This window comes from Anguilla rostrata, chromosome 1 (genome assembly GCF_018555375.3).
Source record: "Anguilla rostrata isolate EN2019 chromosome 1, ASM1855537v3, whole genome shotgun sequence".
Classification (NCBI taxonomy): Eukaryota; Metazoa; Chordata; class Actinopteri; order Anguilliformes; family Anguillidae; genus Anguilla; species Anguilla rostrata.
In genome coordinates, this window is record NC_057933.1 from 15,064,930 (window position 1) to 15,092,763 (window position 27,834).

At 42.0% G+C, this 27,834-nt stretch overlaps 1 protein-coding gene across 8 annotated transcripts; it reads right to left on the reverse strand.

Annotated features, from left to right (window-relative positions):
• Window positions 1-1,287: 1,287 nt before the first annotated feature.
• LOC135249010 (estrogen receptor beta) lies at window positions 1,288-24,012 on the reverse strand. 8 transcript variants are annotated; one of them, XM_064324239.1, is made up of 11 exons: window positions 23,677-24,012; window positions 16,155-16,238; window positions 15,875-15,931; window positions 14,452-14,921; window positions 13,538-13,716; window positions 12,864-12,980; window positions 11,965-12,282; window positions 9,673-9,811; window positions 6,980-7,113; window positions 4,087-4,270; window positions 1,288-3,979 (listed from the first exon to the last, which is right to left on the reverse strand). In XM_064324239.1, exons 4-11 carry the CDS (start codon window positions 14,871-14,873, stop codon window positions 3,754-3,756), a joined length of 1,719 nt encoding a protein of 572 aa, XP_064180309.1. In that variant the 5' UTR covers window positions 14,874-14,921; window positions 15,875-15,931; window positions 16,155-16,238; window positions 23,677-24,012; the 3' UTR covers window positions 1,288-3,753. The 8 variants fall into 8 exon arrangements, with proteins under 8 accessions (XP_064180309.1, XP_064180317.1, XP_064180327.1 ...); XM_064324247.1 differs by lacking the exon at window positions 23,677-24,012 and adding an exon at window positions 19,834-20,192; XM_064324257.1 differs by lacking the exon at window positions 15,875-15,931 and having other exon boundaries at window positions 14,452-14,918.
• Between the last annotated feature and the right edge of the window lie 3,822 nt (window positions 24,013-27,834).

The following is a 27,834-nucleotide window of genomic DNA, read 5'->3' on the forward strand; positions in this document are numbered from 1 at the left end:
AACAGCCTCAGCTTAAAAGCTGACAAGCTGCAATTTTACCCCATATTCAGTGTTTCATTTAAATCCAATGTACTGGAGTACAGAGTCAACACAACAAAAATAGCGTCACTGTCCGAGTATTTATGGACGGCAATGTTATGAAGAAGAGAAAGGCTTTGGGTTGCTAGAATTTACCTGGTGTGTAGGTCACTGGAGAATATAAAGTTGTTTGTCCATTTGTACCTTTAAATGAATGCAAAATTCATAACACTAACAGAGAATAACAAGGTGGCTTTAATTACAGGACAAAGAACTAATTACAAGACTGTTGAGTAATGATGAGAACATGGTATTATTTATTTCATGGCAGTAGACCAGAAGGATAGAGGACCACATGACTACATTCAATTCAAATGACCATGCTGTCAATGAATAAAATTTGTGGATGCACAATAACATTGGGATCGACGGAGAAAAACGCATTTTTCAAGCACCAAGCGAAGACTGTGCCTGATATGATGACAGTGGCAAGGTCACACTCGAAAGTAGCCTATTGTCACCTGCACCACTTGTTTAGTATCTGAAATGTAGCATTTTTACTGAATGCACAGAGCTATACAGACTCAGTAGCTCTCTAGACTTGTGCCATGCTTTCTGTATAGTAATGAAGTAAGCAAGTGCACGTATATTGTTATGCATATAAGATTTGTTGCATTTTTCCAGCATATGTTTGTGCTCATCTTCTTCATCCATGAATATGGAAGCTTCAGTCTGCAGTTTACATTTGTGCTGTTTTATGTTTTAATCTTTCTTTAATTTAACCTTTATTTTACCAGGCAGGTCAATTAAGATTGGAATCTTATTTACCATGAATACATATCACTACTGGGATCAACCCCAAAATGCCCATGCTGTGCATCCATAAAAAATGTCATAAATCCCAGGTCTATCTAAGAATGTGTTCATTTTTATTGGAAAGGTGACTAAGGTTCTCTTTGTTATTGAATGTCTAGTTTGTAATGAACAGACCTTTCTTTGTCAAGCAGCATGGTATAATAATGGCAGCTGATTGTAATTGGCAGAGACATACCTTGTGATTGCAATGCATTGATGAGTTCTCAATGAAAGGATTTATAATTTTCAGCACATTCATGAAAGTTAAGTGGATCAACAGTATTAAGCCATGGCCATGTTCTTTTAAACCTAATTGTAATACACTATGTCCTAATCTTTAATAAATTTTAATAAATTGAGCAGGAGAATATTTTTCCGGAGGTCAACTTTTCAGAATGAAACTCATGAAACATGTTTAAATTTAAAGTGCACCATTTACTGAATAAGCTGCTTCTTGGAGGACAATTTTAGTGCAAAAAAAGGAAAATCACACAATGGTCAGAGGGTGGGGGAAACAACAAAAAAAAATCAAAGAAAATTTATTCAAACGTGTTCTTTTTTAAAATTGACTGAAACAGTTTTAAAGATTTACTGAGAACTATTGCATTACCAAGCAATGTCTATTTACAAGAAATCACAGGAAAAAACAATGAATTAAAAACAATGTGATTACCAGTTATATATTTACGGATACAAATTATCCCCTTCATAGACAAAAAACAGTTTTGAAGAGTTTCCAGCATGATGTTACCAGGGTTCACAGAAAAAACTTACAAAAACAGGAAAAAATGTTACTTCATTTGAACGGTAATTTAGTACGAGCAATTCAGGCACAAAGCCCATCAAACCTTCCAAGGGGGTTCACAGAGCGAAGCTGCATGGCAGTCTCAGGCATTAGGCCGGCCTTCTGGACTGCGCCATTAGTCCCTTCAGCTTGTGGTCCCAGTGTGGAACCCAGACTTTACACTGTCTTCTCCATGACCAAACACAGCACCAGTCACTTAACAGTTTCAATGAAACGCACTGTCACAGAGCACTACTTCATATTGTGGAACATTTAAAGGAATATTACAACACAAATTTAAACCGAATCTTATCCCCCTCGTTGCTGATATCCCCAGATATCCACACTTGAAATGGGCCTTTGGTCCAATTTAAAAGGAATACAATCCTCATACAAATCCCATAATGCAAAGTTATATTCTGTAGAGTCTGCCTACATTGTAGCCCCATCCCAGGCTGGCCTTTGAGGAAGCCGTTCCGGTTAAGGAACTGGGCTTGCAACTATTGGTCAACGGCTTGCAAATCCAAGGTTGTAGCCTTTATTCCCAGGTGGGGGCACTGTCGTTGTACCTTCCAGTAAGGTACCAACCCTGAAATGCTTCAGTAAAAATACCCAGCTGCATAAATACAATGCAAGTTGGGCAAGTCACTCTGGATAAGAATGTCAGCTAAACGCCTTCACTGTCAAAATGTATATCTCACATATGTTGGTTTCACCACAAAAACTGACAATCAATTCGACAGAATGTCACGAGCTCCTAGAGTGAAGAATAGTCAATTCACATACATTTATGAATGGTAATACAGAGCATAATAAAAATACTAATTTATGGACAATAATTGTGTTTGCATTACGCTACAGTATCAGGCTGCCTTGTCTGACTGAATTTTAGCGCACGTAAACCAAACAATCATTTTCAACACACAACCATCTTTCTATCATACATAATGTAAGTGTGATTAATTGCAACAGAATACAAGTCTAAACAATTATGATCAAACATTTGCAAGTTATTAGTTAACTTCATGTTAACCAATGTTCCCTGGCATAAGCAGGCTAAGCAGCACATCCAGTTTTAACCTTATTTGGCTAGTTAGCAAATTGTAATCAAATTGGAATCAAACCGCTAACCATCAAGAGAGTTAGATGGCAAGTAAAGCAAACTTAAATTTTTAAAATGTAGCAAACATAAAATAATATAAATGGCCTAGCTAGATACCTTGTGAAAGAACTGGTAAGAGAACTCCACACAGCCATCTAGGCCCACAAAGGGACAGATTCATGGCCTTAGGCAGCTAACTGTACTGAAAAAAAACTCCCAAAAAGTTAAGTATAAGTCTTTATTTAATCTCTCTCTCTCTCTCTATCTCTGAACCCAAAGGGGTCAGCAGACATACATGTCAACAGCAAAGAACATCAGGTGACTACTGCTCATAATGGCTCCTCACTATGCACACCTGGAGACACAGATTTGGCACCCAAGTTGGCCATATGCTTTATGTGATGCATAAATTGGTGGGGAATTTATCAAAATAAATATTTTGGACTATTTTGATTTTTCTGACCATAGTACACTGTACTATAGCAATACATTATACTACGCTCTGGTACTGTACAACAGATGATTCACAGCTTTTAAGTGCTCTTGGGGAATCCAGTAGCCTAGTACATACATTATGGGTTTAGCCTCAGTTTACCTGTTTTAATCATTCTCACATCTCTGCTAAGTACTTGGTCTAGCACCTTAGCTTATGCAGTCCTAGCCAGGTAGGAGTCAGGTTCTTGTGAGCCTTTTATGAGCAGAGAGTGGCTATCAAGCAGTTTAAAAATTTCTCATTTCCAGGTTTCTTTGGGGAGGAGGGGCGTCTCACCAAAAAATGAAAATATGACATGCCAACTTTTTTTGTTGTTGTTGAAATGCAATAAAAAGCAAAAAATAGAAACGGAATAAGCAGTGTAAAAATGCTGAAGAAAATAGTTTTCTGGCCTCGGGTACAGTTCTGCGTGAGTCCACCATCGAGATCCCAGCAGACTCAAGAGTCCAAGAAGCCCGGGGGGGGGGGAGAGCATGCCGGGCCAGGCAGGATGTAAAGGCGTTACTCACTGCTTTCCTTGGGTGGACAAGGGCACTCCCCGCTGCAGGATGGCGGCGGGCCAGGCTGGCTCTGCGCGGCCTGGGACCACGGGCTCGGCTGGGAGGAGTACGACGCCGACATGCGGCTGCTGTGCATGGTGTTGGCGTCCAGCATCTCCAGCAGCAGGTCGTAGAGCGGCACCACGTTCTTCCTCTTCATGTTGGACAGGTGCTCCATGCCCTTATTACTGAGAGAACGGCAACAAAAAAATAATGGGTATCGTGAGGAGCCCTGGCCAAGAGGGGAGGCTCGGAGAGCGCCCACACGGCGCGGCGGAGAAGGCGGCCGCTGTACCTGAGGTGGCGGATGTGCGCCAGCAGCATCAGCAGGTGGGCCAGCCGAGCAGACTGCTGCTGAAAGGTCAGGCCCTTCTTGGCGATGGTCCACACCAGCGCGTCGGTCACGGAGTCCAGCATGTGCAGCAGCTTGCTGCGGCTCTCCAGCTCCTCGCGGGTCTCGCTAGACGTTGTGCACAGGTCTGCGCCGGAGACAGAGAGAGCAAGGACCTCTCAAAAACTCTGCCAGGCACAGATACGCATGACAAACTCTTCCACCGAAATGTTCCATTGCTTTCCATTGCAATGATAAGCAGCCTGTACCAAACACTAGATGGCACTATCAGGAGAAGAAAGGCAACACAAAAAGAATCACCAGTATCACTTAAGACTTTGATTTGACTTTTGACACTTGGGGCTCCTTTGAAACGCTTATTTTTACCTCCTTGCAACCTTTCCTCATGGCCTTTCCTAGCTCCTTAGCACCATCCAACGGAGGACACAAGGAAAGGATGCAAAGACGGAGGAATCAAGGAAAAGTGTGTCAGGAAAAATTGAGTCCTTGAAGCCTAACTTTGAAATCACATCAATTACAGATATGGCAGATGGGGAGAGGTGGATCCACAGGTCGATCATTTATATATTTCACACATTCTGAAAAAGTATACTTCCGTGAAGGAAGCACTCATGTTTCCTTGTTCAAGCATCCTTCGGGAGCCTCCTAGCTCATTGCTCTTAACAGGTTAGAATGTTCTTAAAGATGGCGGACCTCGATCGATTTCAGGGTCAGTCGAGGACCGAGGAGACAAGGAAGGATAAAATAAGCGAGCAGAAATAGCCCTCAGTCTCCATGAATTTTAAGCAGCTAAATCCTGATCCAGCATCCCATGTAATACATCATCCTCTATTTATAACGTAAAGGTGCCTTCTCATTAGCAAAAAAATGTAAGTTTTGCACCACCTCTTCATGCACTGATTCAGAGGCATGAGGCCATCCAACCAATTTCTGAATTAGACAAGGCAGAAAAGCCTGACGGCTAACCCTACCTGAGGAACATTCCAAAATCAGAAAGAACATCATTTTTGCTGATTTACTGTTAATTTTCTCTGTAGGTACGGCCTTTAATTTCAGTAATTAAAACCATACCAGTGTCATCTACACTGTAACAGAGACCTCTCATAGTAAATAGGCTGATAAAGCAAATGCAAAAAAAACCTTCGCAATTTTTCAGTGGTAATTATACAAGTCTGTCCTACACATATTTGACAAACTGCCCATGGTAACTCACTCTGAGAGGCTAAATGTAAAACCAAGATTTCCCAGACTAAACATGGAATTAGAAAAACAGCGACATATCTTGCTCCAAAATAAAATGTTCTGTTCCTATTTCAGACAGCTACAATGTACATCACATTTACTAGCACTGTTTACTTCAGAGACAAGCAGGTCTTCCACTGAAATCAAGAAAAGGGAAAAGCATTTGTATTTTGAAACTTCCGCTCTGAGAAGGGGATTTTAAAAGGGAATTTTGCCTGTCCAGTGTGCAGAAACTTTTTGATTCTGACTTTTACACATTGATGGGTTGGCAAAATATTGCAATTACAGAGTTGCATGTGAGACCCCACACTGTGTACGTAAATTCTGACTAAACTCTGTGGCAGCAAAAAAAAATGATATGGCATGCATCACAAGGCTTGAAGGCAGGGCTTTCAGTGAGAGCTACCACTTCGCTCTGGGATAACACCGCAGTTGCCCTCTGCCACGTCTCTCTCAAACGTGTGGCTAAAAGTGTTTCCAATGGCAGCAGTTGCCCCTGGTTTCAGCACTTTTTTTTCAGAATTTCGTCCACACATTCTTCAACCAACAGGGTTACACTCAGCTAACCACACAGGAGCTACGAAAAAGATGCCGGTGTGGCTGCACCTACGCCGGCGCAATGGCCAGCGTGATTACACATACCCAGAATTTGGTTCTTGGCGCAACAAAAACAAGCCGCAAAGCTCTCAACCTTAGACCACGGTTTCAGCTTGCCGCGGCGTTCACTGGGGACTTTGGATGGGTCTGTAAACAGAAGTGCTATCTGTTTCTCCTCAGTGTTTGTGAATCTGCCGAGCCGTTATCTGGCTGGAGATGAAATAGTCGTCCACGAAGGTCATTTAACGCATAAGGAGCGGCAGCGAGGACCTCCTCCGGTTTTGTCCAGAGATAGGCTTTCCCAACCCCTCCCTTGCGCACACACTCCTCATTGTTGAGCTGCTTCCAATATAAGTTAGAATGATGTGGCCTAGCCCTCTCTCCCTCTCCCCGCTTTCTCTCTCTCCCCCTCCCTCTCTCTCTCCCTCCCTCTCCCTCTCACTCTCTGACTTTTACCAGTTGAATTCAGTTGCACAATCTGTACTTTTTCCACAGATTTTGAAAGGAAATGAAGGCACTGGCTGAATTATGCCCTGTAGTTGGTGGATGGAATTTTTTAGGCTTGGTTTTGACCCCAAGAGACACAAATAACAGTTCAGTGACCTTACTTTAGGCACAGATTAGTACAGAACAGTGTTCTTCAGGAGATAATAGTTGGGGGAGGGGGGTGTTTGTTGGAACAAAAGCCGTGAAATTGTGACACAGATGCCCACACAGCTGGAACACTGGCACTGTAATAGTGGTGCATAATACACTATTTTAAAGATGCAGCAAAATTACACGCTTTGTTTTGAAATTTTCTTCTGGCTTTCAAACTATTCCAGCAACAAAGGCCCCTGATTGCAGCTGAAAACCACGCGTTAAGTTTTGAGTCCAATTACGTTAAGTGCGGAATCTTGTTTCCGATGAGACTTTGATAGCGTGGGACAGGGACATTTGAGACAGACAGGAATAACATCAAGGTCAGCAGGCTTGACTGCCTACAGGCCGGACTTACTGGGGTTGAGAAGGATAATGGCTTTGAGGCACACATACTCCTCCCTCTGTAGCTTCAGCTCCCGAAACCTGGAGGTTGCCGCCAGCACCATGTCGAAGATTTCCAGGATCCCCTCCACACAACTTCCCTCATCCCTGGCAAAAGGACAGGCCCAAAATCGCACATCCCATAATGCATTAGGAGCATTCATTACTCATCCCACTTCTACCAAATCTGCAGCAGTTACTTGGAAATGCATGGGAAATGTACCCATCTGATGGAGCACTGAGCGAAGTTCAGTTAACTGGTTATTACGCTGCTGCTGCTGGAGCCTATTTCCGTCTCTTTGTGAGGAATGACTTAAAGGTTCAAGACTTCATTAGTTCTGAATGGGGGATAAAGACCGATTTAATGCTTGTTGAGTGTAATTACCTTGATTATGTCCCGTTACCACAGAATCATTCACTGCTCGGATACAAGAAAAATGGTTGGAAATGGGTGGAAAAATCGCTCAAGAACACTTTAGCAATTTAGCTGCCACATAACCCTAAATTAGACACTTTATTTCTTATCTGTAGCACCAGTTTCACTGTGCGAGTAAGAAAGAAAGTTATACTTGTTCATCAAAAAAGGATCAGATTAGCCATAAAACTTACATTGCACTTTTGCTTAATGACTGCAAACATACAATGTCATGAAAGATGCTGGGCTTCCATAACATTCCCTAAGACAAGAGACGGACCAGTGGATTGTGAATGTCCGTTATTCAGTGTGCCTTAAAAATGTCCTACAGCCCGAATACATATTCCTCAAGATTTCATGCGAGCTATTGGCACACGCTGCAATTGTACTTTTCATATGTTTTTTGTCCCAGGAAATTGTCATGTCGTGGAGATATACTAGCACATCCAAGAAGGGTTACAGCAAGGAGAAAAATAAGCAAGTGTTATGAGAACACACCAAGGTTAGTTAAGCCAGTTGAGATAATCACTGTGGCTATGGGGAGTGTGTAACCCAATTCCTCATACTTTATACACACAGCACCACAGGGCACAGGTCTGCCAGCAAGGCACATTCTGCCTGGCAAGAGTTGCGCTGGCTGTTTTTCATATGTCACTAAAATCAATGATTAATGTCAGTCACAACCAAAATCAATGCACCTTTGGTACATCTGTAAAATCTGTAAAAGTCCTTGTCAAGGTCAGTAGGTCCTTTCCTGAGAAATTACCCGGTGTTACCCCGAAGCATGAGCATTTTAGGACAACCACTCCAAGGGCAACATCACAAGCAAGTTAATATTACATTATACAACCTAATATTTTTCAAACCAATCTCTGCAGTGAGGCTAAACATGTTTCAGGTTTAATGTTAGATTAAGAAAATATTATATAAAGTAAATATATATAGCTGTACAAATGAGTAATGCTACAGTAATATTATATATTAAATTATAATAGATCATAAATGGTTCTCCAGTGCCATCCATTAAGACAGGTGCACTTTAAGATGATACTTACTCGGTGCATAGTAAAAAAGCAAAGTGGTGGGGTTTAGTAAGCAAATAAATTCTATAATGGACACAATAACCAGTAATAAAAATCTCTAGTTGAGGAAAACAGCCAGTTAAAGTGAATATACATTTTTACCTTCACGTGGACTGTGGAATACGAGTTCATATGAATCATAAAATGAGGCAGTCTAAAATGGGTAAACATTAGTACAGTATTTAACTCTGCAAACTTTCCCGAACCTGATTTACAAGGATACTTGTAATATTACTAAACTTCTATAGCTATCAGAAGGTAACTGCACCAACAGACAAATTCATATATGACTGTTTATTACGTTTATTCCTTATTATGCAAAGTGTATTTATGTGAAAACATCTGTCGTCTTTCCTTATCACCACACATTGCAGCAGCGGTCGATTTACGGGAGGTTGGAATATTCAGAAGCATGTGCGAGGAGAACAGAACGTGACCAATATCCGTCTTATCTGCAGACATGCAGCAGACAGTAATGTTCCCCGCGCGCCGTGCCGGAGGAACCGAGAGCGGCCGAGCATGCCAGGGAAAACTAAAAAGCTATTGCCTGTGGGAGTGCTCCGTGACTTAGGGGGGGGGGAAGAACACGGGCATCTAAATCAGACGTCCTCGGCATGAAAACAGAGCAGAAGCACACCGCGGACCGACCGTGGGGGCCCGTGACAAGCGGCTGTGTCCGAGCCCGCTATTCGCCGCTGGCCGCGAGCCAATGAATGCTCTCAATACTCCCTCGCCGGCTCCACTCAGGAACTTTCCCTCATTTTGAGAACTATATCCCCCATGTTGTGCGCTGTCCTAATCCAGTAAGCAGGAGAGAAAAGCTTCAGCAGTCCTCCAGCCCTTGTTCTTCAAATCTCAGATCAAATCTGTGCAATGCTACACCTCACCAGAAGATTACCATTTTCTGAAATCAGCAGGCTTTACTAGAGATACGATCACAATCAATCAACGATACGCCAGGCTGGAACTGCACTGTACAGTAGCTAGTACTTAAATATCTGTGTGTGTACGTAATCTAGTTTTGTCATTATACACAGTATACAGAGGACAGGACAAAAGCAGATACATCTGCGAGACAAGACTTTTACCAGCTTTCTTGGGAAACGTATTTCCGCAATGTCACATTAAAGAGGGAGAGACACCGAAGAAAAGAAGAAGAGAGAGGGGTACCTGTTGAGCTTGAGGTCTGGGGAAAAGATGAGTTTCCCAGGGTGATCCACAGACCTCCACATCAGGCCCAGCATCAGCACCTCCAGCCAACAGCACTCCAGCAGGTGTACTTGGTCAGACAGGTCCAGCTCCACAAACCCTACGGACACAGATACTGCCACATAGATTCACACAGACCGAGACCAGCACACAGACATAAGCCAGGATTAACACACTTATGCTTTGGGCTGAAATGTGAATGACAAATTATTGATTTGAAAAACTGAGAGAAACACAGTTCCTGTCTCTGTCTCAGCCTGAACTGACATGCTGTCGTAGTCAGATTGACTCCTGGATATACAAAAACTAAAACACTGATGCATGCTGACACTAGCCCCACTGACACTGTCCTAACTGTCATATCTGTCCTGCCATACATTTAACACTACTGTGAATGAACAGTGAAAATTTATTTGAAATGTACGTTAATACTTAAAAAATTCCAAAGAAAAGCACTATGAAACGTACAAAGAGGACCTCAAGGATCCAGCCCTGTGTGCATTGTATACTGTACTGTAAAACCATATTTCATCACTGTAGTGTAACTAATATTTTTGGCACCACCTTCAGGGAAATCACAAAGACAACACAAAGGCGAACAAAGACTCAGACGGCAATTATGTATACAGCACGTAATACAAAGGGGTCACGCTGTAACACGTGAAGCAGCAGTTTAAAGAGCAGCGCACCACCTTGAGTACACGAGTAACCTGGCTGTGCCACAGAAGAGGACGTCGCTGACTCCAGGTTTATTGTGCCGTTAAGCAGCTACAGCTCATTCAGAACGCTGCTGCCAGAGTTCTAACAAAAAACGAAGAAAGCTGAACATATTACACCAGTTCTCAGGTCTCTGCATTGGCTACCATTGTGTCATAGAATCGACTTCAAAATACTGTTACGTGTCCATAAATCACTTAATGGTTTAGGGCCAAAATACATGCTCTGACTTGCTTCCATCCTATGAACCCACTAGACTTCTTAGGTCATCAGGGACCGGGCTGCTTACTGTTCCTAAGATTAAAACGAAACATGGTGAAGCCGCATTCAGTTATTATGCTACACATAGCTGGAATAAACTTCTGGAAGATCTTAGATCTGCCCCAACTCTGGCTACTTTTAAAAACAGGCCAAAGACTTTTATGTTCATCTTTGCCTTTAATTGATCCTAATAATTGCACTTGACTTTAAAATGCACTGTGATTTTTATTCTTTTTTATGTCTTTTATACTTTTACTTACTATTTTTAATGCTCTTTCCTTTTTATCTATTTTATGTAAAGCACTTTGAATTGCCTCTGTGTATGAAATGTGCTATACAAACAAACTTGCCTTGCAATTAAAGCTGCATGATCATTATAAGGTGATGAAGGTTCATTTGCACATCATCCACGTCTTTCACCCAGAATGTGCTCATTTGCAATTTTGCAAAGTTTATAAAGAACAGCCCTAGAATCACTGCGGCACACACTGGTCACACCTCCTTCTACTGGTAACCTGTTGGATTTACGCACCAGGCAGTGTGAAGCACAAACTGTAACACTGAAGAAAGCAGGAACAATGCCTCTGACTGGACAGGGGAGGTAATCGTCCAAAAAAAAAAAAAAAACCAGCATGCTTAGGGCAGAGAGTGAATTGTAAAAAGGCCTCTTTGCCACCAGAAAGACACAGGTAGCTGCCAGCTATTTGAAGAGGCCCACTCCCATCAGAGAAAGTACAGGCAGGAGAGAGGGACGGAAAGTTGAGGAGCCTTTTGGTGACTCAAGTAGGGCACATCCCACCAGGAATCAGAGAGTCAACAAGATCAAATAATAGGCCCCTTACAAAACAGAAGCCCAAAGAGAATGTTTCTGGGTGTAACAAGGAATGTTTTTTTAAGAACTTAAGAACTACATGCTTAATGAAAAATAACAAAATATAAAGCCATTGAAACTTTTAAACTTTTACTGTTTAATTGTAATAACAGTTGCATATTCTCCTTTACGTTGCATTGTTTACCATATGATTTGCAGGCACGTTTTCTAAATAACTATGGAATAAAATAGAATATGCGTTTTCATTCATCTCCTCATCCGAAGAATCTCTGAAGAGCTGAGACCTCAGCTGAATTAAACCCACGTCAACATGAAAACACGCACATAAATACGCACTTACGCACGCACGTACGCACACACTCACACGCGTACCTGCAGGAACACAAAAACACACAAACACACCCGCAGGAACACAAACACACACAAACACTCATGCGACTGACCAGGGATCTTTTTGGCCCAGCTGATCATGAGGACGAGCTCCTTGTCGGCCAGGTTGGTGAGTGACATCATCATGCTGTCCTCGGTGAAGGGCTTCTTCAGCTCCTTCATGAGGTAGATCTCCGGCGGCTCCGCCTCGATGATGCGGTTGATTAGCTGCTCGGGCGTGAGCGCCGAGGACTGCGCCTCCCGCGTCTGAGGGACGACTCCCTCGGCCCGCCTCTGGGTCCTGGCCCCGCCCCCTGTGCCCGCCAACTCGCGGATGTGGGGCATGCGGCGGTGTCGCGCCCCCCGGTAGGTACAACGCTCCCGTCTCACACCTGGAAAAGAGAGCGAGGCTTTAAAAAAACATTCACATTCAATGCATTTGTAGGATCCAGCTGTATAACGAATACTGGTACAAATACAAAGGCTATGCCTACACACTGACGATGTCTGTGTAAAACAACACTAATATTAAACCCCCGGCTCATCTACAGAGGTCCTGATAGTCAGCCCAGCATAAAACTACTTCCTGAACTGTAATGAATCATCATTACAGTCACACATTATCAGCTCTACGGTGCATCGCAGAAACAGGGCCAAATATGGACCGTGCTTCTGCCGCACTGTCAACTCTGTGAGCTTCGCAGAATGAGCGAAAGCAAAGATAGCAATATGAGGGGCACAAAAAGCCAATGCCATTAGCGCTGGCTGAATATTTCACAGATGTTTTTTAGTGAGGCAAACAAGTGCCAAGTGTCAAGTGATCGAAACCGACTGCCGTGTGTGCTCGAGGGAACATCAGCACCATTAAAGTAAAAGAGTCATCACAAGTGTTGGAGAGCAGAATAAAAGAAGAGGTTGGTGGGTGAAAGAGAGGAAGGAAGAGAAAGCAATCAGCGGAAGACGAGGCCCGTACCACACTTCATCATGCCCACTTCATAGCACTTGCGGAGTCGGCAGGCCTGGCAGCTCTTGCGCCGGTTCTTGTCGATGGTGCACTGGTTGGTGGCGGGGCAGATGTAGTCATTGTGCCCTGCAGGGCAGACAGGGTACAGAGACCTTCATCCCCAAATTAATGGGAAGAATACATACACAAGCACTGGACACTTTGCTCTGGTTCATCTATAGACAAGCAGATGCAGCAACCAACTGGCTTTCTGCTTCTAGCCACCTAATCATCTCCCACTTCTGACTGGTTATATAGTCCCTTGCGTTCCCTCCCCAGTTTGATTGCCCAAATCAAACCTTAAATATACGTTACAGTTAGCCTCAGATTTAACTAAAATTGAAAAGGCCCAGTTTCTAACATCCAAGATATGAGAAAGCTCCACATGAATTATTACAGTCAACAAGCGGTTGATCAATGAGCTAATGAACGCTATTGCATTCATTGTCACTCAGCACTGGCGATAAATTGCAAGCATAAATGAGAGACTGCTGGGCTGCTCGTCCACCGAGACACACAAAGTGCAAACAGACACAACAGGAACATGAGTGCTGTCGGGAGGGAGGTGGCACAGGTGCCCAGGAGCGGGGGGGGGGGGGGGGGGGGTTACCCAAAAGGAGGTGAGGTGATAAAGGTTGGGGTACCTTGGATGCTCCTCTTGAAGAAGGCCTTGCAGCCCTCGCAGGACCACACCCCGTAGTGATACCCCGAGGCGTAGTCATGGCACACGGCACAGAAGTGCATGTCTCCCTTCCCCGCGAAGCAGCCCCCGACGGAGCTCGTCCCCTCCTCGCTCACCGCCATCCTCTTCCCCGCCAGCTTGCTGGACAACACAAGAGGGCAGCAGTCAGCAGGCCCCACCAGGCCAACGCACAGGACACGAGACGAGCCACAACGCCATCGAACGAACAAGTCCCTGTTCACTGCGTGAAGTCGAAAACAGAACATAAAGCATTCACATGCAGAGATGACCTTCGTGATTTTTAGATTTTGGTAAGCATGATCTGCGATTGATTTTCCTGCCACCCATTTCTGCTCTCGGAAACCGCGTGTCTGCAGCTTGCAAAGTTCATAAAGAGACAGCCCCAGTTCAGGTTCCTTGCAGCTATTAGTCACACCTCCACATAATGGGATCCTGCAGTGTGAGGAGAGGATTGTTACGCTGAATAAAGCAGGAACAATGCCTCTGACGGGACAGGGGAGGTAATCATGCCAAAACCCTGCGCACCGCAGGCTGATATTCAACAGCAAAAAGGCTTTACCAGCAGAAAGACACAGGTAGCTGCCAGTGAAGCAAGGAGGCACGCTGCTATCAGAGAAATCACAGGAGGGAATGAGGAGCCCCGCCACCGCGCGATAGCACCAATCGGCCCAAGATCTCCTTGGTCTTAAAGCTGGGTTTCCTAAGGACATACTGAGTGGCATAAATGTTCTCACAGAACATTATGGTATAAATTAAACCTCGTCTCAGATTAATTGCTCTGAACAAGGTGAGCATTTGAAACGCATTAGGGAAGTAGTGGGAGGAGGAGGAGCGATGATGCGGCGATTCGGGTACCTGGTCTGGGCCTGGCCGTGCTCCAGCGGTTTGGGCTCCGCCCACGGGGAGTGGGTGGGCTCTCTGTACACCAGGGGCTGCTGGAAGTGCAGGGCCAGCGGGGACACGTGGCCGTGGTGGCCGTGGGCCGGCCAGAAGAGGGAGGGGCTGAGGGACTGGCGCGCGGCGGGGCTCTCGGGGTTGGCAGGGCCGCCGTGGCTCAGGATGGGGGGGCTGTAGAAGGTCAGGGCGGCGTAGTCGTGGCTGCTGTCCGTGTAGGGGGACGGGATGCAGACGGCATGGCTTTCCATGCTCAGGGCGGGCAGGGCACCGTTATACATGGTGGGCAGCAACCCCGAGGAGCCCCCGCTTTCCCCAACCTTGCTGGAGTCCACCTCCTGAAGCTGCAGGAGAGGTAGCTCATTGCCTGGAGAGCCAGCCATTTTGGATCTATCTCATTATCCACAGGCCCTCGTCACTGAGAAGCCCTGCTGCAGCACACACAGGGATAGACAGAATCACACATCTACACTGACCCAAAGTACAACACACACACACAGCTCAACACAATATCTAAACAATCAAAATACAAGAAATCAAATATATCCTTCTTTGAGAACAAGGAATCCATCAAATGAAATAATAAGAAAAACATATAAATCCACCAAGCCCAATTTGTTCACCCAAATTTTCACAAGTATCTTGGAAATCATAGCACTTCTCCCCACAAGTATGTTTACCACAGGACCGACAGTACCTTTTCTATGATGATTAGTTATCGCAGTGATCAAGACACCATAGTTGTAATTAGCTCTGGCTGGCTAAATTGGCTGTTTCATTATGCACAGCCAAAGACCTGTTAATTCTGCCTGCTTATGGTGATACTATAATAAAAAAGCAACAGAACCCAGCTGGATTTAATTCATTATCTCAACCCAAGTCTAGACTTCTCAGTATTTAACTGTCACAGTTCCAGTTCACTTTATGTGTGTGTGTCATTACTCCCACTTGAATTTAACTACCATATTCCACCCAATGTAATCGCTCCTGTTAATGTAGCTAATATGATGAGACCGTCAAAACTGAAAACATGTTCAAAGCAGGAATTGCAGAAGCACAGAGCTTTTGTTTTAATTTACTGTATTTTGTTTGATTAAGACGATGTGACCCAGAAGATATTATAGATATCAAATTCACAGTCTTCATTACGAGTAGATTGTTTCAAAATTATGATGTGAAACACTGAAAAAAGAATCTGAACTAAAGTTCAGGTCTTGACAAAACAAGGACAAAAAAATATGCCCGCTTCCTAATTTCCTCTATTATTGCATATTTCTCACACTGAATGGTTTTGGATCTTTAGACAAAACATAAAATGACTCCACAGTAAGAAAGAGACAAAAAAGGGATGGATTCATGGCAGAGTAGCAAGGTAGAAACTAACCAAGAGTAACATCAATGCTCGTCGTACATTTGCAAAATCCCTGGATGATCCCCAAACCTTTTGGGATAATGTTAAATTGACAGATCAGTTAAAAGTGAATTTTTTTCAACGACACAGGGCACATTATGTCTGGCAAACTGCAAATACAGCATTTCCCAGTCAGAACATAATACCAACAGTCAAACATGGTGGGGGTGGTGTGATGGTATGGGGATGGTTTGCAGCCTTGGGACCTTGACAACTTTCCATTATTGAAAGAACCATGAATTCTGCTCTGTACCTGAAATTTCTTAAGGAGAACGTCCAGGCATCTGTCTGTGAGCTGAAGTTGAAGCGTAATTGGATTATACAGCAAGGTAATGATCTAAAAGACAAAAGCAAGTCCACATCTGAATGACTGAAAAGAATCAAAATGAAAGTTTTGGAGTGGCCTAGTCAGAGTCCTGACTTGAACCCCATAGAGATGCTGTGACAGGACCTGAAACGAGCAGTTCATGCTTGAAACCCTACCAAATTGCCTGAATGAAAACAGCTCTGCAAAAAAAGACAGTGGGATAAAATTCCTCTACTACAGCAATGTGAAAGACTAATACAAAATTATAGGAAGTGTTTGGATTGGGTTATTGCTGCTAAAGCTGGTGCAACCAGTTATGAAGTTTAAGGGGACAATTAGGCTACTTTTTCACATGGGTAATATGGATGTTTGATAACTTTTTTATGTTTTGTGCTTACTCAGGTTCCCTTTGTCTTATATTACATTTTGTATAAAGATCTGAAACTATTCATTCTGGTAGATATACAATAATAGAGGAAATCAGGAAGAAGGCAAATACTTTTTCACAGCAGTGACAGCACTGTACTGTTTTCATCAACCAAACATGCAAGTTTTTGCATATGTAACTGTTAAGTAAAGATAATTTATTGATGAGTGTGGATCTCAAATGCCTTTTATAATTAGATTATAGGGACAAATGCTCCAACAGAGATAACAGATTGTACTTTGAATCATCTTGAGTGTATGTCTTTTTCCATTACTGAGTAATAAAATTCAGGGGAAATTATCACCTGGCTTACTCTAATTCAAAATCTAGGACTCTTTAAAACATTAACTTTGAGTTATCCTTATTTGTACATGACATAAATTCAGAATCATAAATAATATACAATTAACAGCAAAGACAGATGATATCAAATAATCACAATCCATTACTGATAAAATATGTTAATGTACTGTTTTCTTGTTATGGCTTACAAATAAAAGCAACAAACATTACTCAAGGCTGGTTTAAGAACCAAAGCACGTTCAGCACAGACAAACTGAGCCTTGGTCTGGTGCCAATGAGGGTGGAACCAGATCTCAATAAGCTTCACGTTTGGACCCGGTGACCTTATATGACACTGTAAATAGTTAAGACAAACAGTTGATCAGCAGGTTAATGATTGTTAGATTCAACGAAGTAGCTGTCTATGGCCAAGAATGGCGGGTAACGGGTGTTTGTGTGACTGCCCAGACGACAGCCTTAAGCACAACCAGTTTTAAAACAATATGTAAATTAAATAAAATTGAAGGTTGTTTCCTTATTTTAAACTCCCATTACTTCACATTATAGTGCTTCAAAATGATGTACACCACTTTCATGGAGACCTCAACAAGAGCAAAGTAAAATGTTTCATGTTAATCAACCCAATTGGACCCATATGAACTCTGTTAGAGTTGAATTAATGCCGGAAATTTAACTGTGAGAGAATGCTGTTGACTAGGCCATCTGGAGATATGGAAATCCACCCCAGACACAGGGCCTGATGGAGAATCTACTAAGACCTGTGACTTTAGAGTGGGTCTCATTTTTTAGTTCCATCCTTAAATGACCACGGAGAAGAGTTATGTTGTTGTACAATACATGCTGCAATTAGGTTAAATGTTGTAATTAAAGCATGACATAAGAGCAATAAATGTTGCTCTATTTGCTATTCTACATAAAGGCTCTAACAACAGTACTTGTAATTGTGAATGCCAAATGATTTGTAGCTGTAAATAGCAAATAGTTACTAAATCAATTACTTCAGATCGATTCAATATCATTATAAATATATTTTTGAATACATTTCGAGTATCAGTTACATTTGCAAATAATTTATCTGGTGCGGCTGCAGGTTTTTTTTTTCAGCCCAGCACTAGCACACCTGATTCTACTGATCAGGGTTGTGATTGAATTTTAAGATCATAACTGATTAGTTAATTGGTTGAATCAGGTGTTGTAGTGCCAGGCTAAAACAAAAACATGCACCCACAACAGCCATTTTTGGATAAGACTGGACAGGTCTGCTTTTGATTAACTGAACTTAAAAGCAACTGAAAAAAGTAGAGTAGAGCATACAGCCCCACGTCCTCCTGCTGCTAGTCCAGTGGTAGCCAACCCTGTTCCTGGAGATCTACCATCCAGGTTTTAATTTCAACCCTAATATGGCACACCTGATTTTACTAATTAGCAGCTCAATTGAGATCTCTAATCTCTGTTGAATGAGGTGTGCTTTGTTAGGGTTGGAATGAAAACCTGCAGGACGGTAGATCTCCAGTGATAGCCACTGTGCTAGCCCATGAGAGATATGCGAAGTGAGAAGAGGAGGGAGAGTACCAAGGGTCAACCTAAACCAGGGGTCCTCAATGTTATACAGAAAGGGCCGGTGTGGGTGCAGGCTCTAGTTTCAACAAAGCAGTAACACACCACATTCTACAAATCATGGTCATTAGCAAAGACACTATCTGTTAATGAGCAGACTCAGGTGTGTTACTGCTTGGTTGAAACAAAAGCCTGTACCCACACCAGCCCTTTCTGGATAAGACTGAGGACCCCCTGGCCTAAGCATTACTCAGGCTCAGCCTCTTCATTAAAAAAGCTAATTATTCCAAAAACCATCCAAAAAAAGTCATGGGACCCCTGAGGTGAGTGTGACTCTTGCTAAAAAAAAAACCCCCTCCCACAGACAAATTTATCTAGGTCTTGACTCTTTAAGCCTGGGGAAGATACATATTACTGCATAATTGAACATTTATCTATATTGGTGGTAGGACAATAAAAGAACCACTATACCGAAGTGCCAAGAGACTCATTCTGCTAAGACACTGAGATCCAGTGTAATAATGTGCACCATTGTCGAGGTAAATTATCCTGGCCGTGCCAACAAAAAAACAAATTCAATATTTTAACAAAAGGGGGGAAATGCTACTGCACATTTCAGAAGCAAAACCTGATCGGTCTCTCGCTGGAGAATTAAAAACACAAACATGTTGTTACGAACAGCAAGCAAACATCCTCACAGGGGCACTAACACAAAAGCTAGTCTTATCTGGAAAATTTGGACTCCTGGAGTACAGACCGTGACATGTTGATGCTGGCATTGTCGCTCCCAGGATTCTCTGAACTGTATGCACCGGGGCAGGTTTGCTCCTCTGCACAACGCACACATGCCTGTCATCAAACACGCGTGCTAGCGGGTAAATGTGCATGCTAGCGGGTAAACATGCATGCTAGCGAGTAAACGCATGCTAGCGTGTAAACACATGCTAGCGAATAAAAGCATGCTAGCACGTAAACGCAGAGATCTGCACCACGTGGACTGTGGACAAAAACATCAGACAGGCAACCCCTTTCAGCACAAAATAACAGTGTCAATCAGGCTTTGATTTGAATGTAGGCTCAGGTTACGGTTAAAAGAGATACAGGCAATTTTGTTACTACGCAGCTTAAGCCACTTCAGCTCATGGGATGTGAGTCATTTAATGAAGCTCACCTGCATCCAGCTTGACCTTTAATTGACCAGCTTGACACAGCACCACAACAATGCTAGCACATATTTACCGTTATGAGGAAAAGGCACGCTCCTATTAAATGCTTTACAATAAAAAGTATGTAAAACAGAATATCATTCAGCACAATAACAAACAGTGATTAACTTACTTTTCCATAGTCAAATGGAGGAATTGATAACCGCTGCCGGTTCCACGGACAGACCGAAACTAAACAAAGCAGTCCACAAGCTGTCCTTTGAACAGAGATTACACCTTCTGAACCTGCAATCTGGCAGCCATCCACAACAAACCAGCCCCAGTAACAGGTGCCAGGTCTGTTAATGAGACCACATGAGGAAGACGCCGTGTTCTTACAAAGAACACCATGCACAGCCGATTTCAATGGGGGCTGGAATCCCAGCTAATTACCATCAAAGTGAAACTGAGGGTCCAGCGCAAGGTGATGCTGGGAGGGTTTACTGCTTTCCCACTCGATGGACACTGTCCTGCAGGTTTACCCCCCACCCCTAACTCACTGCAAACTATCCTTCAGGTTTACCACCCCCCCCCCTCCAGTCACTGCACACTGTCCTGCAGGATTACTTCTGCCTCTCTAAAACCATACGTTCCTGCAGTAGTTTGAAGCCTGTAAGAGGACAGGAACTCTAGGCTATCCCTACCCACAAGGGAAAAGCAGATGAAGCTATTCCTTCATATAATTTCAATCAATTAAATATTTAACTTGACACATTTTAAAACCCACTGCACAAATACGGACTGAAAAGGTCCCACGCAATACAGTACCATGAACTATTCTATCAAGACGGCAAGTTTGTGCCGAACGTACCCAGAGGATGGTCAATGAATCACAGCAGAGCTGCTCAAAGCACGAGAAACGAGGCAACCGAAATGCTACAGTAACAGCGTACGCGTCGATTCAAAGCACTTCAAATTCTTGTAATGACATTTAAAACAATATTTGGTATGATCCGGCTGTAATCTTTTGTTCAAGGCTTTTCTTGCACTGGATTCCCAGACTGGTGTGATAATCAGTGATCATCACTCACCACGGCCATACTGCCACCTAGCTACTTCTCAGGAAAATGGCCACAAGCCAGTATCGCATAACTCTGAACAAAGGGCCAAGGCCACGCAGTTACTCCCCATCTTGCGCTTTATTCCGCCCTCAATGCGGACGGAAGCGTTTAAGAAATGGCCATTTCAAATTTTTCGAAAGGGGAAAAACATGCCGTGTAAACGGATTGCAGGGGAGGTGTGAAATCTGAAGACAGTAGAGCAGACAGCCTGATTATCCTGAATGGAGCTCAGGGCAATTTACCTGCCACTGGATCTGACACACCTGCCGCTGGGGCGTTGTAGCCTTTTTCACGTGTAAAGGAATATAGGGCTGGAGGGTGCGACTCTAAAACAAGAACACTAATCAGCACACTTGCTCGTTTACATGTACAACAAAGTACATTATTTTTTTTGTTGTCTTCGCTCACTGATCATTTTTCTGCACATGAACTGCTGCACATGAGTTGATTATAAAACAATATCTGTGAAAATGTCTTGTTACTGTTTGTGATTTACTATATGACTAAGGACAGAAGTATTCCATATCTGGAACTTCAAATGTAACAGGACTGATGTCCAACCGATTGTAATCACTAATGGGCTCATTTGGTTTGGAGCAGTCTTTCTTTAGGGGGAATAATCCAATGACCATTCACCTGCAATGTGTCTCCGGTTTGATTTCAAATGGCCAGTGTCACTATCAAATTGCTGGCACCACTCAAATATGAAAGACAGCCCCATGGCTACAACTCTGCCGTAAAACACTTTACAGCCAATCATTTATGTCAGAGCCCTTTTCCTCTGAATTTAGACAAAGTTCTTCAACTGAACAATTTCCGAATAAATGTCCATTTTGCAATGAATTGGTCAGTAAAGGTCCATTGGCTGGTGTGATAAGTCCTGTCTTGTGTACAATGTAGCATTTAAGCAGCAAAACTGACAGATAAGATGGGCAAGTTATCCTGAAGATCATTCTCCCAGCTGAACACAAAACATGCTGTGTTTGCCTGCCCTTCAAACACCACTTCCCACAATGCATCAAACTGTGCATAATATCTCTTGTTTTCCCACATATGCTATATTACATATCCACTGAATAGACGTATTCCTTGGCTTGGTTTTTGAAGCTTGTTTTAGTTACATGGTGTACAGTTTTGGATAATGAAATAACAGAGTGGTTCTTAGAAATCCATGACCTTGACATATTAGGTTTGCCAGCAAGAACATTACTGTCTTTCACTGCTGAATTGAGAAAAGAGATTTGTAAAAAGGAAAAAGTAACATATATACTTTATATAAGGACAAAATAAAAAAACTACATAAAATATTGCTTCAATTTGCACTTAAATAAAACAATCTATCTTTTTAAAACTATAAATAAGACTACTCGTCCATGTCAATCATTTCTTCTGCTTCACATATCTTCTATAATTCACTCTCTTCACGTTACCTTTTCTATCTCTTCATTGCTCAATTTATACATTTCTATCTTCATACTCCATGGCTACATAATGATGCTGGACTGTAAAAGTCTCTCATTACCACCACAAAAGCCTAAACTCCTCAATACTTTGAGTTTGCTCAATATACAATTTTCACACAGTTTTATATTTTTTACTTCTTCGTGTAATGCTATTACTGTATTTCCATCGCCCATGACTTTCCTTTATCAGCAATTTTTCATTTGATGACCCATGAATATATGACATGTTCACCATTTTAACAATGCATGTTACCTCGTACATCGACGTCAAATGTTACTAGGCTATAGCTTAAAATGTTATTAGATAACCTTATATTTTCACGGTATTTTCCATGTTACATTTTATGTTGTATACTACTGCTAATACCAATACTTATAATATTGATGATAATAATAATAGCCATCTTATTATTAGCAGTAGTAGTAGTAGTAGTAGTAGTAGCAGTGTTGGAATAGTATTTGTAATAGTCATGCATTTGAACCTGAGAGTGTGTTTTTTTAAAAACAAGTAACTCTGTTTTAAAATAATTATAATTAAAAAAAAAAAAACTAAGCAGGGCTGTGATTAGAGGGATGACGTCCCACAAGCGAACACTGGGTTAAGTTTTTTTTTTTTCTTTTTTCCCCCCAGAGTGAACCTAAAAGCCTATTACAACAACACGATCAAGGATCACCGTGACTGTTTACGACTTAATGGTTACAAGCGTCATCTCTCACATATTCTCACCATTTACTTCTGGAAAATCTCGACCTCCGAAGGCCCATCCCTATCCCGTAAAATTCTATATGTGCATTTGTAAATGTAAATAGAGAACTGGGAATATCATGTTTATGATATTACACATTACGAAGTGCTTGGCGAAATTAAGAGAAGTAAAACGTAAACAAATATCAACGAAATAAGCCACGTCTGTTCTGATATATGCAGCGATTTGTTATTCCGTCGTTTATTTATCAACCAGTGCATAAGGTTGAAATTTATGGTGGTACATCAGCGTAAACATACTTCATATGATACTGTATTATGATAACAGCGTGGCATTGGTATTCAATGACGTTTCATTGAAGAAGAGAACTGTGTGAATGAATCCACTCCGAAACTGTTAGCACTTTTAAATTTGCCAACTAATTTTACTAACCACGGAAATTGAAAGCACGAAACCAGTAAATGTGGATTATTTCACCGATTTACACATACTTATTCATAACCAAAAACCAGAATAAGGAATCAGAAGACTGCATTTAAACTAGCACTGCCAGCAGGTTGACAAATTTGCTGAATGCAACACGTTACTCTGGACTGTTAACTCCATAAAATAGTAGGTTATTATCAGACTGAACAGAGCACGCTGTAAACTAGCTGCAACATGTTTATTTACTAAATTTAATAAGAAGGCAATTCGATCTGTAATTTTCTAAAGCCTGCCCAACGAGAGATTGAATTCTGCCTACCTGTCTTGCCGCAGCCCCGAATACTTATTTCAGCTGATAACGAAAAACCTTCTGCTCCTTCAAATCAGATACCTGTAGCCGCTTATTCGGCAAAAGCAAGTGTCCACGTTTACCGATGCACTGCGATAGCGCCGAGTAAAACTACAAAATAAATGTATAGCTAAACTAAAATCGCCAATTACGTAAGTATGGCCGTATATCATAGTATGCAACAGGAATTATCTTGTGAGATGGAAATTAGCATTGAATTCTGAGAGAACAAGCAATTTGATTGCGAATGCTGTCAGCTCAGTTGTTTGCGCTCACTTTCCCTCTTTCAATGGCTTTGCCCTAGTTGGCTGGAAAATTTCATACTTAATCGACAGTCGCCGACGTCACTTACCACACCCTCCCAAATCCTCGCTTTGTCGTGCCTCTTCAGTGACCAGTGCTCGACATTGAGAAGCGGCGATTTTTCACTTTTTTTCGCCCTGAGAATGTCGCTGTGTAACCTTTCACTTTATTCGTTCTCTCCTACAACTGAAAGGTTACACAGCGACTTTCTCCAATGTCGCTGTGTAACCTTTCAGTTGTAGTAGAGAACGAATAAAGTGAACAGGGCCAAAAAATATATAGAGCCTATATTTTTATTTTATTGCAAAATGTATCTTATATTGGAGTAGAATTAATTGATACTGGATATCTTGGAGTGGCGTGGTGTAGCCTCGCAATCGAAGAGATGAAGATAATGAACTTAAACTGTTTTTTATTTTTATTTATTTAAGATAAAGTAAATAAAAAAAACTGTTTCTGAAGAATTTGTCTGTGAACTAATCTAAGGCCTACATTAAGTTTTTAGGCATCGTATTGCTGCTGATACGGAAGAGAAATGCCCTTCGATAATGATGCTTTGTCCCTGTTTTGTAAGAGTTTAAATGTATGCTTATAAAACCAATCGGTAAAGGAAAATTTTACGTATTTCAATAAGACTGAAATTTATATTTTCTTCGGAGGTGAACTCAAAACTATCCGTCTGGGCCATCTGCTCTGCATTTGCTATGCCAATAGAGGGCAGCACTTTGCTCTTAAAATTTAGCACTACAGTATGTATCACGGTAACGAACGGACACGCATGCGGACCATTTAACTAGGATACCACAAGCCACCGGCTGCTAGCCCTGGCGCGTCAGGCCATAGGGTAAAATAGCGACCAGGAAACCCGGCTCAACGACTGTGGCTTTACATTGGAATGCTCAGCTGCAATCATTAGCAGAACAAGGTGTTAGATGCATAATTACAATTTATTATATTGGTTTGAGCATGTTAAATCATTCTGCGTATTCGGTAACTTCTGTTTTGAAGCACAGTAATGTGCGATCCCGCATTCGAAAGGAAGGGAAGCGAAGGCAGACGTTCTGCAGGAAAGAACATTTTGTTTTGGTGCATTATTTGAGTTTATTTAGTATATTGGTAATTTCATCAATAGGCCTAGACAGGTTCTTGAAAACACAACGTTGTTTAGAAAACTGAATTACACTGCTATAACAATGCAGCGAATATAGCAACAATATATTCAAAACATTGTGGGTGAAATCCCACCAAGGTGCCTCAAAATAAAGAAGCGCAGTATTGATCCGTATTTTATAGCGCACTACAGAACCGTCACACTGTGAGGCGCGTGTACAGTATGTACTTCCCACCTCATAGCAAGTAGCCTTAGAAAGGAGCAGAGCATAAACACCTCACCTGGAAAGTACTGCAAGTGTGAAGGTAATCAATACATTTTAATCGATTCGTTCCCTTTTGTTTTTGACGCTCTTTAATCAGCAATTTCTGAAGTAATATCAGGTTTGGTGTAAAGCTCCTGTTGATATGATTTCCTAGCTATAATCATCTGCTTCCCCAACAGAGATAAGTGGTGTGTTACCTATTAACTTCAGAAATTGCTTGTTTTTACTGTGTCACACAGGCATACTGTAAGTATTTTTTTTAACTATATCCCGTTTCCATCATATTCTGTTGTCTTTAGTAAGTATCTGCAATAACTTAATTCTCTTATTAGTACATAGCATAGGACATAATTGGAGGAGATGGTTTTGGATTCACTTATTTCTTTGCCGTTTGTCCCACATTTCTCACTCCATGCAAGGAGCATTACGGCTGAAGCATATGCATTCCTGCATGCACTTCTCCATACACTCCACCAGTACTACAGTAGAGCTTGCGCACAGGAGAAGAGAGGCATCTCTCAGTGATATAGCCAAGGGGACACCTGGCACAGTTTTACAAAGGAATTAAAATTAAAGCACGTCATAAGAACCTCCTTGCAGCTGGTGAAACTAACTCACACTGCTTCTTCAGGCAGTGATGACCAAATTGGTCAAAACCCTTTGTTGCGTGCCACACTAAGTGTAAACAGTTACAACCATTGATGCCCATTCATTGCCCACCTGCAGAATGCTAAACACAGAATTGTATCATTTCTAGCAGTACTTGTTGTACCTAACACAGGTTGCTTGGTTATTTTTTTTAGGTTCCATTGCTGTGTACAAATCAATCCACACCTCGACAATATTAATTAGGCTAATAATAAAGTAGAACTTGTGATGTGCTACTGCTCCTGTAGAAAGTGCCAATATTGACATTTTGTAGTCTCACTGGTATGTGTTTGTTAAAACTGATTGACTAAATGTATTTTTTTTTATGCACCAGGTCTGGGCAATTCAGTAATGGTTTCTTTTCAGTCATTGCAAATGAAAGCTTAGTAATTGTAAAATAATCCTTGTTGTAGTTTGATGTCAGATAGGGTGCCGCCTAATAAGAATTTGTGCATTGCAGTTCTTGGGCCTTTAAAGTAAGAACCCATCAAATGTCAAGGCTTCATTTGTTTCATAGTTGTCTTTTTTGTGTGATTTGGGAGCATAATGAGAATACTGGACAGACAACAATCAGACTTTGTCTTCTGGAGTAGCTGTATCTCAGAAAGTAATACAGTTTGGCAATGCATGCAAATCTTAATCATGGAAAATATTAAGATGAAAGTATAGAAAATGGGTTATAGTATCATTTCAATGCAAGATGCTAGCTACATCTGTAATTTAACATACTTCTTTTCCGTCCAGACAAGTCAACACAATAGTGCTTCAGCCTGACTCCATTATCAAGCCCGCCATGCAAGATAGCAAGGACAAAGCCAGAGCATTAAGAACTTTCTGTTCCCACTTGTGTTCTGTCTGCGCCTCTACCCCCTTTTAATACAAGTGGAGCACATGGCCACGTTTTTGGTAGATGGGACCTGCATCCTGTCTCAGTCGTAGGAGCTGAGGAGGGGAGGAGGGGACAAAATTATGCTCCCCGTCCGAAACTGATTGAGTGCACATTTTCACCATATAAAGCCTAGGGCACTTTATAATCCCTATGGCACTTCTTACAGTGTCTGAATGGCACTGACCGCTCTCATTTCCAGTGAAATGTAATGTATGCACACATTCATTAGTATAGGAAGTAGGTATGAAATCCTTGACCATGTCACAAACCAATTATCAGTGCCACACAAACTGATGGTAGTTTCTCATGTGTGATTGAGAACTGTTATTGATGGGTGAATGTGTCATATGAGTCTTACTGCAAGAAAACATCATTATATAAAATATAGTTCTTCTGGTAATGTCTTATTAAGACTTAATTTTAGTTGCCTTCGCTGTATGGTATGGCTGTCTGTGAGCTTGTCTTTACACCACAGGGGCACAGGATTTCAAAGGATGATGCTGTCAGTCTAGGGTTTTCATCTGAATCACTTCAGTAACTATCGAGATGTAAAACAAACCGTTCGATGGGAGATCTGTTTTCCCTAGATCAGTGTATTCACTGAACAAATTTGAGGTCCTCCTGAATTGTTATGTTCTGTAATGTAAGTATGTGAGTTGATTTGCTGTTTCTCTGTGCATTTGCTGATTCAGCTACAGTTCCATCCATCTTTTCTGGACAAAAGAGGTTCCTTTCCTAGTCTCTAATATCTCTAGTTTGGTATAGCACAGTAGCACCCATGTTGCCTATAATGAGCCCTTTCATCCCATTGCGCCTGTATGGAAATCTACCAGCTACTGCAGATATACCAACAAGGACAATGTTGTGATCATCTCTTAATTAATTGCCATTAAAAAGTGCCCTTATTCCACA

What these genes read in the sequence shown, in the direction of transcription:
- LOC135249010 (XM_064324274.1), bottom strand. Translation starts at nt 14,873, where the DNA reads ATGGCTGGCTCTCCAGGCAATGAGCTACCTCTCCTGCAGCTTCAGGAG. An exon ending in AGTGGGCATGATGAAGTGTG is followed by an intron (nt 12,283 to 12,863) that starts GTACGGGCCTCG and finishes TCTCTTTTCCAG; the next exon opens with GTGTGAGACGGGAGCGTTGT. An exon ending in GCGCACATCCGCCACCTCAG is followed by an intron (nt 3,980 to 4,086) that starts GTACAGCGGCCG and finishes CCGTTCTCTCAG; the next exon opens with TAATAAGGGCATGGAGCACC.